This window comes from Helicoverpa armigera, chromosome 8 (genome assembly GCF_030705265.1).
Source record: "Helicoverpa armigera isolate CAAS_96S chromosome 8, ASM3070526v1, whole genome shotgun sequence".
NCBI classification, from domain to species: domain Eukaryota; kingdom Metazoa; phylum Arthropoda; class Insecta; order Lepidoptera; family Noctuidae; genus Helicoverpa; species Helicoverpa armigera.
The window spans coordinates 6,138,906-6,160,359 of record NC_087127.1 but is presented as its reverse complement, the minus strand read 5'-3'; the positions used below and the strand labels follow the sequence as shown (position 1 = coordinate 6,160,359).

The following is a 21,454-nucleotide window of genomic DNA, read 5'->3' as shown; positions in this document are numbered from 1 at the left end:
AGAGGGTACAGCTTTTTCAAAACTTTCTAACGCATAAACAAATGCTGAATTAGTAGGCACTAGGCAATGCAATATCAATAAAAGTCGTGATACCGATTATGACTGTGCATAATCTAATAAATAATAGTTTAAAAAAACTAAAAAACACGCTTTTTATAGAAAAACGAACTAAAAAATAGAAAATAAATTTTAATGAATTTAAATTAAGAAACTGTGTTAAAAATTTCAATAAATATAAATTAATAATAGTGTGAATACAAAAAAAAAATATTTAAAAAAAAGCGTGGGGTGCATGGTGTCAATAGTTATAAATATTTTATTGACAGATATGAGTACAGTGATTTTCATTTCGATAATATCTTAAAAAGCACCCCACGCTTTTTTTAAATTTTTTTTTTTTTGTATTCACACTATTATTAATTTATATTTATTGAAATTTTTAACACAGTTTCTTAATTTAAATTCATTAAAATTTATTTTCTATTTTTTAGTTCGTTTTTCTATAAAAAGCGTGTTTTTTAGTTTTTTTAAAGTATTATTTATTTTCTACTTTTTAGTTTGTTTTAAAACTATTATTTGTTTTGTAGAATTAAAATTCTCTTTGGTATACAAAAATTTGTCAATATTAGAGAAAACGGCTAAAGATAATTATTGGAAATAAAAATTAACATCGAGTCCTGCCTTATCGACTGTAGAGAAAAATTCTAGAAAAATTTAATTAATTTTCTTACCTTATCGACTATAGATGAAAATTATATAAATTAACAAAAATCATATAGAAGCCTAGAAGTCGGTGTCTAATGGATGTTAGGTACTAAGTTATATAATTTTGCCACCGACTTCTAGGCTGATGCACCTAAAATTAGTTTTTTTTTTTGCTTTTTAGTGTTGGGAAGTCGGTTTAATTTTTTTGTAAAAAGGTTATTTATTTAAAGCTTTTCAGTGATACGAATAGTTGTCACTATCCATACAAGTGGGAAGTTCTCATCAATACAAAGAATATAAGTCCAAACGAGGTATTTTACATATTCAGTTGTCGAGTTCCCTCGACTTTCTCTGGTCTCCATCATCAGGTCAGCTCCAAACCTTCACTGTTGCAAAGGTCTTGTCAATACAAATAATTTAAGCCCAAACACGAGGTAGTTTACATATTCAGTTGTCGAGTTCCCTCGACCCTCTCTGGTCTCCATCATCAGGTCAGCTCCAAATCTTCACAGTTGAATAGTGCTTTTAGGCGTTCACCTGAGTGTCAAGTTTTTACCCTATGTATGCCTACAACTTTTGAAGGTTGCCCTCGATTTCTCAGGGTTTCCATCATCAGATCCTGACCTGGTGACTATGGGACCAACTGGCAGCTATTCCGAGTCGAACAAAAAAAGAATTACGTAAATCGGTATATAAACCTCGGAGTAATCGATGTGTATGTGTAACCTCCTCCTTTTTGGGAAGTCGGTTAAAAATTGAATAATTTTATCAAATTAGTGTATTGTCATCGGTCCTCAATAAATCTACAAAGTTTGAACGAAATCTGGCCGTTTAAAGTGGGTCAAAATCGCGCCCAAAGAAGTCGGTTACAAACAAACATACAAACATACAAACATACAAACCTACAAACATACAAACATACAGGTGAAGCTAATAAAAAGCGTGTAATAAAGTTAATTATAAGTATACAATTTAAGGCTTATAAATACAGATAATCGCCTTTGCGAACCAGGTAAAAGAGAAATAATATGAAAAGTTTACCGATGAAAATTCAAAGTTAGCACGTGTTTGCTACTGATGTATGTATATGGTTTCAGAGATCACGTTGCCTGCGGTTTCTTACACAATGTCGGTCTAAATCTGAATATAAAATAATAAAGGGGAATCTATTCAAAACAAAATCAACTTTCAAATTACAAGTGGTTGAAGATAAAATAAACGATTGTTTTGTTGTGACATTGTGCTGTATGACAATTTGTCTCGAACAATGCTCTTGTGCTTACATAAGTCAGTCATCATACAAACAATGCATCTTTGAAGTCCATAACAATTTAGTCAGGTGTGCATCTAAAACTATCGTAACTTCTAGAAAGTTAACAGGTTTAAAATTGCATTAAGTACGTATTAACTGTGGCTACATAACGGTCACTTTAATATTGCCTATAAATGCAGATAGGTGCAGTTACATAAGTGCATTATAGATAGTTCAACTCAGATTTGCGCGCGGCCCTATGTGTGCGTCGGCTTGTAAATATACAACTTTCATTCGTGTGACAGTGACGTCGTCCGAGCATGACGTGTTCTTATCGCTTTTTGTTATGGGTACAGTCGTTTACGAAAATACTAGTTATTCACGACTCAAAGCTTTTTATTATTAAATATAGTTTTTCATTATTTTCTCATACGTCTTTTCAAATTGACATTGACAGTATCTAAGAAATAAATAAGGTGAAATATCTAAGATGAATTAAATACTCCTTACATATTTTCAGGCTGGGGGTACGCGGACAATAAATAAAAGTGTGGACTAAGAATGTAAAAAGAGGTATAATTTAGTATAATAATGTAAACAAAATGTGTGGGGAATTAAAATAAATTAAATTACTTCGCATAATGTCGACCAAAATAAGACGGAAATAATGAAACTCATAAATGATCGTTTAAGTCAAAATGATGAAGGGATGTGGGGTAATACTTGTCGACATGTACAAAAGAAAAAAGAAGAATACTATAGACATTTTGACATGGAGTCAGAATTTATAATTCATCTTGGAGAGTAGCGAATCCGAAAATTCATCATTTGATTTTTCAAGTAGCGATTCATAATCATTATAAATAAATAAACATTAAATTACGTAATAACTGTTTTTCTTTAAACACCTTACACCACACACTCCCATATAACCCCTAAATAACTGTATTGTACCCGACTGTACCTCTTGTCACGCACACAAAGTCACTGTATATGTACAAGGGTTACCCACACATAAGGCCGCGCGCACGACTGAGTTGAACTTACTATACCATTAATTTGTAAGATCTAGAACGTAATAGATTTAATTAGCAACTTTCAGTGCAGTTTCAGTGAAATGTTTAATTCAATAGCGATTAGCGTATTCATGAACATATATGTAGGTGCCTAGTTATGTTATTTATGTACCTAAGTTTTTTTTTTTAAGTCATAAAGTTATTAGATGTAGGTACACTTATCCCTTCGAATCAGTTTTCCCGAGTACCTAAACACAAACCTATTATCGCTACACTAGAGTTAACCCAGATATTTTTAGCGAGTGTTTTCATTCGATGACCTCAATAGATTTCCAGACTTTTACAAATAACTTTCTAGATAAAGTAGACGGCCGTCGCCGCAATCTCATATGGGTTGTTTGATCGACTCGGAAGCCATATAGAACTCACGATAGATTACAAAACGCCTACGCTTTAGGCTTGGCTCACACTAAATATGAAATGTAAACCAATTACAATTATCAATACCGTGTGAACTTGATAACATCCGGCTTTACCTAATTAAACCGTTTCAGAGGGCATTGACGCAAATATTGTATCTACACCTTGCGATATACCAGGGGTTATGTTTATGTCAATGAGCTATAATTAGAATTCTAATTACGAGATAATTAAGCAGTAGTTTTATGGTTAAATCATGGCACATTTAGAAGCAACAGTGATAACTGATAATGCATAAACTTGGTAGCTGATTAACACTTTTATTAGCTTCTAAATCTTTCGTTTCATTGAGCAGCTTTAATTGACTCTATAGTCTATATACTACCTATAATATCCTCTCTATAGGATACATAGGGATCACAGCATTGTCTCAAATTAAAGAAGCCCTAGTGCCTCACCTAACGGTAAATGTGAATGGATCGGGGGATTCATCCCTTGTAATTTCCTCTGCGTGTTTTCATTCAACTTGTGTACGTAAGGTTTCTTTATGTGGACTGCAAGAAGCTTAATTAATCTATAGATACTATGAAAAGCCTCAGGTGGATTTGAGAAAACTCTTGACACCAAAGCTTGCGAGGTTTTATGCTAAGAAGTAATAGATCGTGAGTCATATTTCTACCTCACTCCTAAAAATCCTGCAAAATATAATCCAAGCTTACTTACTACACACACAACTTTAAACTAGCAAATACCAATTCAAGTTTACCTGGAGGTCGTAGGTATAATGTATATAATTTCATATTCAGTATCGATGCTGATATTTATGTGAGATAGGTGCATGCTATCGATCCTTACCTTCGCTATACATTATTGAACATTCTTGGAACCTATGAATAATTTCTGAAACAAATGAATGTTTGTGTGCGTCGCAAAAGTCGGGGAATATGAAATCACCTGCATTCAAATCGATATTTCTTTTATGATCGTCTTTAGACACGTTTTCTATACAGCTTGGGAAAAGAGGGAAGTCCCAAAGGAAAAATATATAAAGTTATGACTAGTCTGAAAAGGTTATCGGGACCAACAAGTCAATTGTTACTTAGGCTGATAAAGTATTGCACTGTTTGATGAAATTAACAAACAATGGAATTTTACAATCGATTAGTTCGTTATGTAAAAAATGTAACAATTGCAGATTTATTCTGCGATACCTAATTATATTACAAAAAAAAATATTTAAACGATTTCTCGGTTTTCTGTGAAGGATCATAATCCTTACTAAAAAAGTAACTACTTATCCGTCTGTAAATTGTCCCATAGTTAGCTTGAGAAAGGACATAGGCTACCCAATTTTCATCTGGGTGCGGGGAATAATTACCTCAGGGCTTGGGTAGAATTGATAGCCTCAGTGCTCCAGAGAAGTCAGAAGACTGCGGGCTGCTTTGTGACTTTCAAAAGGAAAATGTGAGGGAAACCTGAGGCCCTGTGCAGTTGCGCTCATATTTAAATAATAACCACAGTTCTTTTTACAACTACGGTAGGTTCGGCACGATACAATTATTTAAATAAAGGTGAAACTTGTATTGAATACTGTAATTCTAGAAAATGTTATATAAATGTACCTACGACATGCAAGATTCCCTAACATTACATTTAGGTGCATACTGAATTGATGAATAACACCTACCTACTTACCTTTGTGTAGGTTGGGTTCCTTGCCTTATATACCTACCTAAGTCTATCTTAACTAGAAAAATACTAAAAAGAACAGCAAATATTTTGTTGATCAGTTTAATTTATGACGTATTTCAGTAATGCGTAAAAGATAATTTGTAAAAATATTTATTTAATTGTTACTCTACTTATCTATCATGCAATGCCCACGTGCACATTTGTATCAAATCTCGAATATCTCCACAAATTCTTTGCTTGATGAAATAAAGTTTTTCACGTGCTGAAATAGTAATAAATTGGAGACGAATAAAAAGCACAGCGATTTTAATGTTTTACTCACGTGAATTATTGATTTACCTAGTTGGCATTCTGCATTGCATGTGAAGGCCGAGGTCACAGTATTGTTGTCATTACGTTCACGATTGAATAATGGTTTAGAAAAGAGGCGAGTGTTGGCACACACCTCCTTTTCACTAAATCAAGAAGTTGGCAAAGGTATCGTTTTGGTTCTACGGTTCATTATGCACTGCAGTACCTACCTACCTACGTGATGATTTCAGCAGCTTTGAGTCTTTTCATGCTGTTTTCTGCGCTAATTGTAACTTTCTAATTTATCAAATTAATTAAGTGCACCGTAGCAGCAACAAATTATTTTACAAAGTAAAAAGATACAGCTGTTGCAAGAGCATTTTATCATTTAAGTAAAATAATTGAAAAGCTGTATCAAACTTTTATAAACTAAGTCTGCAATACGGATGCTACTGTTTATATTATGGGCTATTTCGTATCATATTGCTCGCATAGGCATGTGGCCTGTCCATTCAGTGATTCTTACTAAGTAGTTAATATTATCCTAAGTTATTTCCTCTTCTCCGAACGCACTTTCAAACAATAACCACCATAAGAATTTGTGAAAAAAGAGCTACAATTCTATAGTATCTATTTCATTTGGAGGACAGTACTGAGAGAAGAAAATTGGAGCATTATGTTTCACCAATATTGACTTCATTAATCCAATAAACTGGATCACCTCTGAGGACTTAAGCAAGATTAGGATTACACACATACATACGTCAGTAGTGTTCAGAACAATCATTTTCCACTTTCCTTATATAAGATTCTGGAAAAGTAGGTGCACCATAACACAGTTCTTTATAGTTTTTCCTGATGAAGTCGTGTGTCACGCTTCAAGGTGGTCATCACGTTCTCATCACGCAGCCATCACGCAGCTATTACGCAATTAACACTCACTCTTTGACACCCTGCACTGGAAGATTTTCATTAGACAGTCACCGGTGCAAACTCGATACAAGCCGGTAAAAATACCTGTACCATAAGCTAACTTACTTTACACGATCGTCTCTCTATGACTTATTAATTAACATCGTTTTATTACAACTCTTAGACTCGCTTATCTAATGAGAAAAGGTGTCTATTTAGTATTTTTGTGTTACTTCAAATATTTGATGGAAAATTGGACTTGACATCTGCTCATTAATTGGTTTGTCCGAAATGATCCGCAGATAGTTCCTTTGGAAAAGTAAATATGGTAGCATACAAAATACTGCTGATCTGAGAGTAGGTACGACTGAAAAACCGGTTGTCTGTAAAGTCGGTTTACTGACGATAGTTGAACGTGACAACGTGAGTAGCTGCCGATTGTGCCTCTTTGTCGCTCGCTGCGTACTCTCGCTTGCACTTCAAGCCTTAAACGGAACGCCTCAGAGCGAGGTAACGCCGCATGAGTCATGTTTTTTCGTGCGTGCAGCCGGCTCCATCATCCACATGATTTATAAGACGTTGTCACGTCAAAACATAGTTCTGCTTTCGGGCCTCGATTAGGAAAACTGAAACTATAGGTACCCTTAGAATGAAATAGACCATACTCTGAAGTATGGTTAGTAGACACATTAAATAAACTAAATTAAATAAACCTAAAAATATCTTAATAATTGCGATTTTCCTGTTCAAAATCAGGTTCAAATTAAACTCAAATATTACGCTTACGCTATGTTACAGCTACATAAAGGTACCTAGTTATGATTTACTCATGGAAGGAAAATATAAAAGTTATTATGTGTAAGTTAGATATTTATATTTTCTATTTCCTTATTTATAATTATGTGAAAGTATTGTCATAGAGTGTTTTATATATTAAGTTACCTCTTGCAAATGAAGCTCAGATATTTCCAAATAAATTCGCTTTTATAAAATAAGACTAGCGAAAAATCTCTCACGACTAAAGATACGATAGTAATCCAGCTTATGAAAGAGAAGAAGGCTTTTTTGTGAAGTGTTAGGTACCTACTTATCCCACGCAATAAAAAAAATCCTACCCAGGCTGTTATTTCCAGCCTTTAGTCAAAAATAGGCCTACATTTTTATATAAGGTACAATGGAAGTATTTTTTACAAACTTCGTAGGGACCGGACAAACTACTTTTATATCTGAATATTAACTACCGCATTTTCCTTTAACTCTGAAAAACCCGTATGTATTCAATAAAGGTAGTGCCAGTTGGAATATTCCTATTCCTTTTACTTGGATTATGTAAGTATGCAGATTTTGCATCTACGTCGCCATGACTAAGTGCATAAAACATTAGTATAATATGAACGTGGTCATTACAGGAATTCTGAAAGAATTAGATAGCAGAATCAAGTGTGTACCTACTTGATCTTCTTATTGCATTTTGAATGACGACCTTAAACCTTACAACGAAGGTACTGGATTATTGAAGGTATAAATGTACCTATGACGAAAAAAAAGATGTATCAATGGTTGATATTCCGGTCTATATTTTGTACCTGCAAAGGGGAGCCTTTTATAAACCTTTTTTTCTGTTTTGGAAAGGTGCCAGCGTCCAAATGTCACTTGTTCCGTACGGCTGATCATAAAATAGGCTCTCTTCATCAACCGTACCTCAAATGTTTATATTTAGTTATCTTTCGCAAAACCTTTATATGGTTTTATATTTTTGAATAGGTTAGCAGATTTGACCCTTCCAAAAGGCGTAGTACCGTTTTAATCCAAGTAAGTAGCCGCTTGTTCAGACTGTGGGTGACAGCACACGGGAACAGTTATGTTTAAAAATAGTATAACAAGGAAAGAAAAAAAAATGTAGGTCAACCAGAATTAATTTTGGAATGATTAAGCAGATAGTATCTGCATAAAACCGGTTTGTTATAACTAATGAAGGAACTATTAGCGAGGTATATATTTACATATATAACAGCTTATACAACGAGCAGCCGAAGTAACACGTGCGGGTTCTAGAAAACGTGACTTTCTGTAATGATCTGACATGACATGCAGACGATAGGCGTGTCATTTCAGTATTAGCAATGTTTAGCCACTAATGGTCTCAGGTCACGGGACCACACAGGCTATGTCTGTTCGCGTTACAATCAGCCCCTTTGACAACTCTACAAGGAACAATAACTCAAATATTTACATAACTGTACCGAGTATTTCTATGCAAATAAATAAAGTGTTAGGCTTTACCTCGCTTTGTTGGATAGTCGTCTTTTTTATGTAAAGGTAATTCGCGTTATTAAAGTCAGCTTAAAGTTATCAAAAACCAAACACTTTTGTGAATTTGTCTGTTTGCACAAGCAATCGTAGAAGAGATAATGTAGAATTATATTTCATGTGTTTATGTCCAGTGCATTTGTATGATTAATGTTTGAAACAATTGCTATTCTTCATCGTCAAATATCTTTGCACCCAATAGTAGCAGCAGTCTCATTATTTTAACGAATCTGACACTGCGATCATACTGCTGATTGTAATACAAACCGTCATTTGGTCTCGGGATATTATTAGGAGCTGTGTTTGTTAAACATTCTCTTCTTAGAATCGAGTGGGTGTCAGCTTGTAATCCGAATTGTCGTTATAGTGAAGACGTATACCGTAATACGAGCATCGAGAGTGATGATGTCTGAAACAATACCACTTATGTCAACTACTGGTTCCTATATTAACAAAAGCGTTAGATGATCTAATTTCCATCTGAGTATTGTGGGAATATTGATATGATGTCTATCTATTGACCTCACGTCATAGAATTATGTGTATTGAAGTAAATGAAAATAAAATTATGTTTTCAAACAATCGGATAAATAAATGGGCTCCGGCTGGTTATAGAAACTTCTTTTATCTTCAAGTACGTATGAGTCCGGATAGTTGATGTTCGAAGGCGGAGGCCTACGTTCTGCAGTGGACGGTAATTGATTGATATGATGATTATGAGTTGAAAGCCTTTTAGGTATCTTTACAGCGATTTTTGTTATAAATGTCCACAAAACTCCTATGAATAGATATAAATTTCTCAACCGGTTTAACTCAAAACCTAGAAAAGACGCCAAAACACTTTCTTTGGACTCTTAAATTCATCGAATATTTCTATGGCTGATATCGACTAACGTAGATATAAAAGATGCAAGTGTTGGTGCGCTAGAAAAACCCGGCCCTCTCAACTATCGGTTTGATGCAACATTTACGGAAGACAAAATGGCCGCCGACGACATTGTAACACAAGAATTTTATAATTTTGCAGACAGTAAAGCGACTCAGCTCATTTACAACCATGTTGTATAATTAGCGGTTGTTAATTGTAATCCGACTACTTTTGCCATGTGAATACTTTGCAGACGTCGTCAAGTCTCATATAGTTAAGTCCAAAGGTACGACGATTGTAGCACGTGGCAGTGAAATGCAAGATTTTATCTCTTTTGTTTATTTTGGTTAGTATCTAAAGCAGTGTCTGGATTTCAATGATAAGCTCTGTGGACTCAAATTCCTATCTTATCTTTGTTTCCGTATGACTTCATCTAATTTGTAAAGGATTTCGCTAACTATGATATGGATACCCACTATCACTGGTTTGGTTTGGTGCAACAGCTGGGTAATTAAATAATCTCTTTCTCGGAAAGATTTACTAAATGAATGTCATTAAGCACAAGCTTCCTTATCTTAATACTTTCTTCATTTGTTTGTAGAAATTAAGTCATTAATACATGACTAATTAGTTTAGCTGGAAAACCAGAACCGTTAGTGCATAACTGCAGTTTACCTTGAACTCGAGTGTTCTAGTACATACCTATATACTCAGTTTTAGTGACGCTAGCGAATAGTTTCTTATCGGAACGTTATGGTTTCCTTTTGCCTATGTTATGTAACGTCTGTTGTTTTCAAAGACGTAGGCATAGCAAATGGAGTTTGATTGCAATACTTATTCAATTTTGTCTACTTAGACTGTAATACCACAATTATAACTATTACTCTCTGAACAGCATTCTGACGATATTCGTTTAATTTGAGAAGAAAAGAATTCCAACACTATACACCTCGTGAAACGACTGAAACTGGGATATTTCACCAACTACTAGCAGAATTGATGAAATCAATTAACCAACTCCTAGACAGCTTTTAGCATAATTATTTGTAATCGTTTGACAAGGCCTGAATTTATTTGTTTTAACTTTTTATAGGATTAAGTAGTAATTGGTTGCTCTCAATAATGAGATTAATATTATACCTAAGTGCAATATGCAGTCACAGAGGATATTGGACTTTATACTCAAGATTTACATATTTAGCTCAATTGCATCAGTATGTTGGTATTTCTCAGATTTCGTCCAGTAAAATTAAGTTTGTTTTGATGGATATTTTTAGCATCGCACTTATCGCGTCATTGCGGTATGAACCATGGACCATTATTTAGTGATTAAAGTCTCGTGCTCGTGCCATGACTGATTTGATTCATTAACCACGCTAGACGTTTCATATTATTCCAATGACTTTTTTCTAACAACGACTCTGGCCAATTATAATTTGCTATTTTAGGGAATCCCCTTTCTGATCTGTTTGCAGGAGTTTAGCGGTGCTAGTAACCTGTTGGTTTATATACAAACTTTGCGGGTGTGGATCCCCGCCTTCGCTTGCACTTTGTTCTGAAAAGGGGACAGTGACGTCGACCTCGACGTATTCCGACGTATCGATAGCTTCGACGCATGCGTAACTGTTCGTCGCTGTGTGAGTAAAGTGTCTGGTGGAGCACGCGGCCGCTGCGTGCTCCTCTTTCTGTCTCGCTTGGGCCACATATCTGCATCCTATTCCTCTGTGCGCGCACGGCCGGGGAGCACCGGTAAGTTTAAAATACCACTGTAGCGAGGGTTACAGCTCAGTGGTGATCAAGCTGCGCTTCTGTACAGTCGAAAGTCTTGCACCGTGTGACGTTCGCTGAAACTGTTGTGACTACTTTTTGCATTGTAGATTTGTGGAGGCTGTTCGCTATATTGAAACCTTGAGTCCAGTTAGCTACAGCTGTTGCGATTTTTTTTCTGAGACTAGGTAAGTTATAAAATATTTGGAATGCATGATTTTTACCAAATAAGTAAAAGGGTAGTAAAGAAGTAAAGGATTATTACCGAATAAGGAAAGTAGGAATTGAATGAAAATAAAAGGATCGAATATTCTGGTTGAAGTAACGGTAACTGAGCAGCAAATGGCCGACTTGTTCGTCGGCGAGCGCTTTCTCTCTCGACGACGGGCCCGCTGCCGCTGGTTTAGCTACTTCGGGCTAAACTAAATCACTTTCTATTGCATGTTTATTATTCTAAGTGGCGCCTAACAGTTATGTGGCGCTTATTTTGATTTTACAACATTATCATTATCATCACCGATTGTAGGTGTAAGTTAAAATTTCCGCAAAAATGAAAAATCCTCGATTCATAAAAATAAAAATCGTAAAATATTTTATTGTTAGTAGTTTAATTGTTTCCGTTTTAATTATAAATCTCATCTAGTAAGTAGCAGAGGAATGCGTTAAAATTTTTACGGTTGGTTGAACGTGTAATCGTTGGTCCTTTGCTCGTATACCTACGACGAGTTACGAGTTGTTCAAGTTTATATTCTTTAGTTTTTTCTTAACTTTTACCTGCTCCTTTTGAAACGAGGGTAACTTTTTTACTACCGTGTCAATGTCATTTGAGAAACAGGTTATTATTTCAGAATTTAGTCTATTTTATGTATTTCAAACATATAAATTCTATAAAGGTTTAAAAAAATCCTGACTCTAATTTTATTGCAGAATTTGCTCAACTAGAGAAAACTTAACCTACCGACATCGGTACAAAAAAAGAAAATTAGGAGTGTCAGTATTTAAAATTAATAAAATAATAATTCACTGCTTTTTAGTATGTGTATAGATCAAAGGATGGAAAACTTTTTGTCTGTCTGTTTGTTACGGCAGAGGTTAGGAGGACTAAAGTTACTTCGCTGATAAAGTAATTCCCCATAAGTCCTAAAAGATACTCGCAGAGGTGAATCACCTTCATTCACTATTCACTCTGTACATGGAAAGTTTTCAGAAAAGAATTAACTCAATGTCCTTCTGACGTGCTCACGAATTCATCTGTTCAAACATAAAACGTCACGAGACCTTTGCCTTCCGTACGTTAATAAATTGAAACAAGGAAATGATTTGAAATAGATTTCACGGATAGAGAGATAAAAATAGCATCAGTTTATAATGAACATAAGACCAGATTTTTTTCATCTCGGCCATCCAAGTCTATCAGAAGAGTTAATAAAATCGAGCTACGGAATCTAGGTCGGCGCTGTCAGATTGTTTGCGCAAAATCGTTCGGACATAATCACGAACTCTCTGGAACGGTTGAAAGAAATTTAGAAGTACCTTGAAAGAAACACAAGGATCATAAACATATTTTACATTAGTTTTACAAAACACGTGAACGTTTTTCAAATATATTACCCAACGCAGTGGCTGGTTGTTATGAAACAGTCGTTAACTCGGATAACGTAGCTACTGTTGAGAATGAGGAAACCAATACACTCGTACAAAATGTATTCAATATTTAACGTTGGTTTTTTCCCCAAAAAAGCATTTGTGGCTTTAGCAATACTGTATATCCAGTAGATGAGGTGATTATAAACAAATGTCTTCTCGATATGTTTAATTGTTAGCTGTAAATATCTTCCATTATGGAATTGTGTTTGCTTAATTTCCATATTTTTAGAGTACTTTTAGATAAGAATATTCAATCCTTTTTCTTATTGTCCAAACACCTTATTTTTGTGCAGTTTACCAGCAGCTAAATAAATTTTTATTATATTGTCTGTTCATCTGATCTCAGAATTTATAAGATCGTCAAGATAATTGAGCCTTTTGTGTCCTTTCATTGATATTATGAGATCAATAGAGGGCAAGTTGTTGACCAATTGAATAACAGTCTGACCATGATTTTATCTAACAACAGACAGTCGAGCTAGGTCGAGGACTGCCAAGTGGAAATGTCTATGATTTCTAAGTCCCGCAGCTGATTAGTGACGAAAGTTAAAATCCAGGTTAATGCAATTTAGGAAATTCTTTGGCAGATTTGACAAGTTTTGGTAGAAGACAAGATGCTCGCCAGCTCAGCAATGGAGATGCAGGTTGAGGAGGCTCCCTTGGCCCTGCAGCGTTTGTGGAACCTGACGCGCGCTCGTCTCGCTGGTACTTCCACCGCTCTTGACGTGGAACCGGCTTTCGGCGAGTCTTTGCCACCGGCTCAGGTAATTTGGGTTTTCTTACAAGAATAAATAAACTTTTTGGACCAATTAATAGGTCAAACAACTCCAACAGAGGACTTTTCTTAGTTGGTTAGGTATCAATTTAGATACGTCAATGATGAATAATTTATTTGTATTTATTAGTAACGTAGATTTCCAAAGAAGCCATACATATCCGTGATCTAAATGTGGAATATTCCTTGATAAGAGATTCCTCACAAATTAATCATGATGATAATGTATACTGTAATTTCTTGGTCGATGTCATATCATATAAACACGCAGTAAGTCAAGGGCTACTACTGTTCTGTCCTCTTTTCTTATCAGGGATACACACATACATTTGTCACTATAATTCATTGAAGATAAATTCCTTTATCTTATATAGCTGATGATTTCACACATGAAATAAATGAATCACGGAATATTATACGATTCCCATTTTGTTGTAGGAGCTTGAGGTGACCCAGAAGGTGTTACTGCCCGCTCCTAGCGATTATGAAAGCGATGGCGAAGAGGCGTTCCCGGAGTTAGAAATTCCTGTAAGTATACCTACATCGATGATATAGTTTATGTTTACCCATTTACTAGATACTAATTGCCAGGAAGAGAATGAAAGTGATGGTTGAGAAAAAAATCTTGGCATTATTTTCGGGGCGTGGCTTGACGAAAGACATTACGTACGACTTACAATACTAACGACGTGTAACACAAATAAACATCATATTTATCAGTTCTAATGAGAGAACACGAACGAATTCTTATGTTTAATAAATAAAGCAGCGGATAACCACATGTTGGCGAAATTGTTTGGAATTTCGTCATTTGCTTATAGATTTGTAAGTCCAATGTTTACAAATTTCGTAAAGTATGTCACACGTTTCCCCACGTTTATCGCTTTATCAACGTTGTCGACGTCACTACGACTCCCCCGCGTCTAGACAACGAAGGTACATAATTACATATACATAATTGATAACACCTTAAGGTGAGCGTCGTAGTAAAATAAGTCGCAGACAAACATTCTATGCGACTGTCTTCAAACTGATTGGGCATTTATAACGCTTCATCGGCTCGTTACTCAAGCGTTAAGGTCAATCACATAAACTTGATAGGTTTCCGACGACATCAAATTTTGGGAGGTCGTAGCCTTCATCAATGAGTTAGGACATTGTACGAAAATAACTATAGCGTTTCCTATAGCAAAAAGATTCGTGTAGGCGCAGCGGAATTCCGAGATTACAGTTACTTACAGAAATAGCTCGGAGGAAATGTCTCGAAATACCTTTAGTTACGAACATGTACGACTGGACTTTGATCCTGGTTGAGAGACGCGGTCAACAAATCAATTTGATTTCGTTGCGGCGCACATCTTACAATGAAATGAGTTGGTACTTGTCTTGATGTTCACCCCAATTGTCGCCTTTATTATACGATGAGACACAATCATACTCTTGATTGGAAGACAATCATGCCATTGTACATAGACGTACATTCATATCAAAATATTATCGCACCCTATAAATATTAGCTAATTTCATCACGGATGGGTTCCAATTTTTCTTTCGTTTCCTTTGTTATGCAACTGAATACCGTATGGTGACGGACAAGGTCGTAAATAAAATAATACAAATTACGACGTAATATTTCTTCACCACAATATTGGCAACAGTTTAAGAAACATCACATGGGGCGCCTAAGCTCTGCCAAATGAGTGCAACTTATGTTTAGGTCTTGATTTCTTTATTCTTTCATCTGAGGGCCAGGAGATCGGTCATTGTGTTTTTTGATTAAGTTCATTTTGATCGGTACGAAAATGCTTGCAGTGAAGACATATGATGAGTTTGAGAGTTTTGAGGAAGTGTTTGAAGATTCAGATTGGCCTGATGTACGGTTTTATGATATAGATAAAGTGATATGTGTCGTATATTCTATAAATTGTATTGTGGAACGCAGTAAAAATGTGTGGTGTTCTTCGTAGGAGGCAACTGATGTCCCCAACAAGGGCTTCTGGTCCGAGAGTGCGTACAATAAGGAGGTAGTGCTGGATGCCAGCACGCTGGGCGATGTCCCCGCCGTGTACCGCGTGCCGCAGCCCGCGCCGCACCAGATGCCTGTCATTGGCGTGTACATCGACCCCCGCGTCAGAACCGGCTTCCGTTACAAAGTCAGACCGATGCAGGTGAGACCAGTAATTTAATTTACGTCTAAACATTGTCGCAATTACACACTCGATTCGCCGATCTGTGGGAAATCGTCTCATTTATATCGAGAAGTGTTGATGATTGCGTGACTAACATGATATATGCAATCCTCCACATTTCGAAGCTCAAGAAGAGGTTAAAGTCAATACAAAGAAATGATATCGATTCCTCACATGATCACGTTGAATGTTGCTTGACCATCGACCAATCTGTATTGTAAATCAATCTGGAATCGCTTTTGTCATCAATCGAAACTCCCCTTGGGAAACAAACAGAAAAACGACGAAGATCCATTAAATTCGGGCAAAATTATTTTGAACTGGACTGCGAAAGAAACGACTATGTGAATAAAAGAAAGTTGTATGGATTGAATCTGGATAGAATTAACAGCTGACTTTAGACATGCTATCGTGCTATATATTCCATTAATGTAAAATATTGATATTAAAGATTAATGATCTTTTAAACATTTAATTTGAAGCATAGTTGTTTGAACTTAGAAAAAAAGTAAATCGGTTGTGGTTAGTTTCGAACATTTTTGCAAGAATAATCCTTTTCAGAATCAAGAGGATGGTGAGTTTCTTCATGTCTTACAGAAATGTTCATGGAATAAACGAAAATTCTTGATTATTAATTGGCTATTTTGATATTCTTCTGAATTCTGAGTTAACTAATAACAAAACACATTTATAAAAGAATCTTCGCAAAATTCCATTTCACGTAACCACAATCGATGTTAATTCTTATTAATTTGTAAGTTATGTCATATCTTGTTTCTGACTTGACTCCAAAAGCACGATACATAAGGTTGTCATCAAAATGCTTTATAATTTTGATGCACAAAATTCTAAATCAAACAGTACACAAAGTTATACCGCCTTTTATTTAATTTTAACTACAAATTCCTCTTATAAAGTTAATTCTACAAAACACATAATTTAACTTTTAATAGAAGTCTCAGTACTCATGTTTTAATTTTCTAAAGCAGTTTAATATTGTAATGGCAACCTTATACCTGATGTCTAAAGCTGCTGTTATAAGTTCCAATGTTGATTGGTGACCTATCTTTGTGCAAATCAAACTCTAGAACATTCGCTAGTCGATTTCAGCAGTCCAGGGGAATTTGGAAAGATTAGAGTAGCGGGGTGATAGATCAGTGAGTAGCGGTGTCCGTTGCTGACATTTCCAGAATGAAAATATCATCAACGACCAGCTCAGCTGACTTGCGTGTATTTGCCACTGGTTGTGTGCACTTGTAGGCGATGGTATGTGGATCGTCCAGTTTTTCAGACCCTCGCCCAGAGCGGCGTTGACATACAAACTTCAAGAAACCTGCAGAGACCCGACAGGTCGAAAGTGACATACTGGCTGGCGGCATGTTATGTCCATAATAGGTAAACCATAAGTATCATTCATAAGGGCATTACGCCATTGTTAATCATATCAATGTTCTATTAAAAAAACTTACTTTTTAGTGGTCTTGATATGATTATTTTTTCATTTCATCGTGAATGCTATGTGGGAAATTTCTAATTATCGCTCGTTCATTGTATCAATCATAACCTCGCACATTTGTCAAAGTAATCCTGTAAGCGCTAGAAAGAAAAATCCTCTGAATAAATTTGATGATACGAAGAAATGGTCATACCAGATCACAGACTTGATTTTGATAAGCAATAAAAATGTTCCAGTGTCAAAAATTGCAAAGTGTAATTAATTTTCTTATTTATTTATTAACTAATGAATTATCACGAAACTTTGTTGAATCACAATTAAGGAGTTAAAAATCTTTGGTTATTGTGTCGACATGAAGAGTAATGAAGTGTTTAATTTTTCAGACTCTGGATGCTGCACCTCTATCGGTGAAGCCGAGGTACTTGTTCGGAGGCAAGGCCCTCACTCTGCAATCAATCGGTCGCGGATATGCCCGACGCCTAACATTTGAGCCTGTGGGCTCCAAGCTCAATGAGAACGACAACTTCTTTTGGACTGACTCCAGACCCGAAGGATTTTTGTTTGAAATTGAGGCTGTTTCTGTTGGAGACAAGTTTACAATTTATGATGCTAACCATGAACCGCAGGGCATTTTAGAAGTGGTTCAGCAGCAGGTAATATATTTATTTTATGAAATCAAATAAAGAGGTATTCTTATATTTGCCCAAATATGAGTTAACTAATAATTACGTTTCTTATTTTCAGAAAAATCAAATTGAAATTGAACAGAAGATTCACGACAATGGATCCATTGACAAGAAAATTAAAATCAATACCCTCTGCAAAGTGGAGTGGTATGAAAATGACGGTGCTGTTAAACTGGTACCAGTGACTGGTGTGGCCATTTTAAAGAAGGGCAGAGGAAACGCAACTGTATCTAGAGTAGTTAACGTCGCCATTGGCATCAAACAGCTCAGGAAGGGTTACGAACTCAAGCCTGGCATTGAATCGTCCTCCAGAAGGGTGACTGTCAATGGTGGTGATATTAAAGACATTCCTTGCCAGTATTGCATTGTTGGTTTAGAGAAATATGAACTTCCCGTTATCGGTAAATATTTTGTTCTCATCCGTCTCTCATTAAACGTCAAAAATGAAGCATATGGTTAACAAACTTTTTATGTTTTTAGGGACCTATGTTGATCCTCGCATCATTCCTGGTTTCTACTACCGTGTTCGTCCAGCGGGCAGCAGGAGGCATCTCTTCGAAGGTCGTAGTTTGTTGCTGCAATCCATTGGCATGGGATATGGAAAACGCATTACCTTCAAACCTGACACTCTCAATGAGCCAGAAAACTATTTCTGGTCCGACTCGCATCCGGAAGGTCTTGGTGTAGAAACTCGTGCCATTCATCCCGGCATGAAATTCACCATAACTGGAAATGGGGTTAGTAGAGAACGGATACTTTTTTAGATAGGGATGATTTATTTCTGAAATTCGTAAACATCAAACGACGACATTTCCCCACCTGTCTTTTTTCATTACCTAAAGCAGCCAAAGACAAAGTTTGTTTATAGAGCCAGTACGTATTGCACAGAGCGGATGATAAACAGTATCATGTACATTCTGGTACCTCCTCCTGGCAGGTTGCCATGATAATCATTTATATGCTCTGAGCCAGGTCATACATAAAACTTGCTTTCAGACTGATTTGTTTATTTCTTTCTATTTATACTGGTGTCAAAGTTCAAGATGCTTTGGCAGAAGGACAATTTCTAATTGCATTTTACTTTGGCTTCTGGCCAAGCATATGTATATGTATGAGAGTTGATTAAATAACCTTGGCAGTTGTTTTAGCATGCTTCTATTTTTAATTACATTATTTGTTTTGTTTTGCAGGGTCTGTTGGGTGAAGCCAGCGTATTCCGTGCCGATTTGCCTCAAGCTGAAGAGAAGACAGAATATGTGGAGATTCCAGGGAAGCGGGGCATGGCAGTGGAGAAATATATCCATGTGGACGTCACATGCCACGTGAAGCTGGCAACCACAGGAGGCGGCTCCGCAGACTCTGAAGTGCATCTTATGAAGGTGTCAGGAGTGGCCCTGGTGCGCAAGGAACCAGGCCAGGCCGTCGCCAAACTAGTGAAGGTCTTTAACGTGGGCTTGGATTCACAACTGAACCTGTTGTTCGCTCACTCACAGACCGAGCTCACTTTCCATCCACTGCCCTAAATAAATCACGAGGTCCGAATGGTGTTGCAATACCTGTGACGGTAGTCGCCTCACACTTAGGTATTGTAATACTAAAAACCTACCTGGCGCGACATAGGTTTCGTCAAATGCCAATCGATTGGTCTCGAGTCTGCAACCGAGAAATGGTCTGATATGTAAGACCGATGCTGCTTGCGATTCGGTTGTACACTCGTATCAGCTGCTCGCTGAGAAGTATAACTTCGAGCTGTTCATCATCAAGCTCTAGATTTACCATCAACGCTGTGAAGACTGCTATAGTAACGACACAAATTAAGGATTCCATTATTGGTTATACATCCGTCAGAGACGTCACATAATGGATTCCACCGCATTGCCTTGATATAAACCCTATAAAATCCTAAGGCATAATGTGTCGGATTTCGATGTTACTATAAGTAATTTCCAAAAGCAAAGATTGATCAGTATTTTAATTTTATTCATTCGTAATAATTTGTTAATTTGTAATACAATCAAATTAGAATTTTGAAATTTTGTACCGGAGAGAGTAGTAAAAGACTAGTGTTAACGTAAAAATGAGTTATTACTGTTTCGGGACATAATTTAATTTTGTTATTTTCTTCTCGAATATAATGTAAACATTTATCAATAAATCTGAATATTTTATTAAAATATGTTTTTTATTTCCTTCACCAAATGTGAGAAACTTAATCCAAAACGTGAAACCTCATATACTAGAAAAAAAAATTGTGTTGCCTACTGTGAACATAATAATTTTTTTTTTTTTTATTAAACTCATTTTGTACTAACCTACCTTCCTTAAAAAATACCATTGTTACATCACAGATGGCACTGTTGAAATTGCACCTTAATGATCTATACACTAGATGGCGCTATTAAAACAAAATGGTGAAGAACTTAAGGCACTAGCTATTACAGCCCGTGCAAGATTCAATAGAGTTCCGCTAGATGGCGCTGTACCAACAAAAAGTTTCAAAGTTTATGAGTTCAGTTGCCTTACCACGAGCGCGCTTTGCGAGCGTCCAGCCGTGTAGAACAAGTTATGACTACGTAGAGACACAGATACGAGTTGAGTTGAGCGCACAGAGTACATTACAAGAATAGAGTTATCAGTGGCCAATGCAGTACAGCGCCATCCTTTGTTTATTTTAGGAACTACAACTTGCTATGTATATACCTATAGCTAGCAAAACCATTATATAGCTCTGTTGCACAAAAATCTTACCTAAATCTGAATTCATCTACCGTTTCGTCTGAACTGATGTTTATGATAGTACAGAAAAATATTAATTATCAGTACAGAGAAACGGTAGATGAACACAGTATAAAAGTTCTAAGGGAATAAAAAATAAAACAATCATTATTATGATTTGATAATGTGTCTTTTATTATAATAAGTAATAGCCCGTTCTTTAATGCTATCATCTTCATCTTTTTCTGTCCTGGTGCCATTTAATAACAAATTTACATCCCGGCACCAGTTATTTATAAAAAATCTTGAAGAAAAGTCAAATAAAAAATCTGTCAACTCGCTTTTGTGGTCTGGGCAAGTCAAAAACTAAAATCTATGACTGTGTACAAAATTGTCTTTATATAATTTTTATGCGAGGCATATCACTTTTCTTTTAAAATATAAGTGACTACGTCTTGGATTGCAGAGAATAGTTTTGTTGTGTTTTCGGAAGGGTAGGCGAGTGATTTAAACGAAGAGTACTCTCTTATTTTTATATATTCATTTATTTCTTGTTCTTCTTCTTCATTACAATATAAAATTGCTTTACAATTTTGCAATTTTAAATACATTTTTTTGCCTGTTTTATTACATAGCCGGTTACGTAGCTGAGTTGGCTTATAATTTTGGATTACTTTTTTTCATTAAAATCTATAATTTCGCAATTAATATCATCGATATCTATTTCATTTATTTCTGTGAGTTCATTAATAT

General features: G+C 35.8%; 1 protein-coding gene across 2 annotated transcripts; it reads left to right on the top strand.

The window, feature by feature from the left end:
* The first annotated feature begins 11,233 nt into the window (after nucleotides 1–11,233).
* LOC110372768 (uncharacterized) lies at nucleotides 11,234–20,160 on the top strand. 2 transcript variants are annotated; one of them, XM_021329723.3, is made up of 8 exons: nucleotides 11,234–11,421; nucleotides 13,468–13,644; nucleotides 14,094–14,183; nucleotides 15,623–15,823; nucleotides 17,684–17,953; nucleotides 18,045–18,387; nucleotides 18,467–18,723; nucleotides 19,177–20,160. In XM_021329723.3, the coding sequence occupies exons 2-8, from the start codon at nucleotides 13,495–13,497 to the stop codon at nucleotides 19,507–19,509; spliced, it is 1,644 nt and encodes a 547-aa protein (XP_021185398.1). In that variant the 5' UTR covers nucleotides 11,234–11,421; nucleotides 13,468–13,494; the 3' UTR covers nucleotides 19,510–20,160. The 2 variants fall into 2 exon arrangements, with proteins under 2 accessions (XP_021185398.1, XP_021185399.1); XM_021329724.3 differs by lacking the exons at nucleotides 11,234–11,421; nucleotides 13,468–13,644; nucleotides 14,094–14,183 and adding an exon at nucleotides 15,352–15,529.
* Nucleotides 20,161–21,454: the final 1,294 nt, after the last annotated feature.

Bases quoted from the DNA above. Each gene is read 5' to 3' on its own strand.
- LOC110372768 (XM_021329723.3), top strand. From the start codon at position 13,495: ATGCTCGCCAGCTCAGCAATGGAGATGCAGGTTGAGGAGGCTCCCTTG. The intron at 15,824-17,683 runs GTGAGACCAGTA...TTAATTTTTCAG, and splicing joins ACAAAGTCAGACCGATGCAG to ACTCTGGATGCTGCACCTCT. The intron at 18,724-19,176 runs GTTAGTAGAGAA...TTTGTTTTGCAG, and splicing joins TCACCATAACTGGAAATGGG to GGTCTGTTGGGTGAAGCCAG.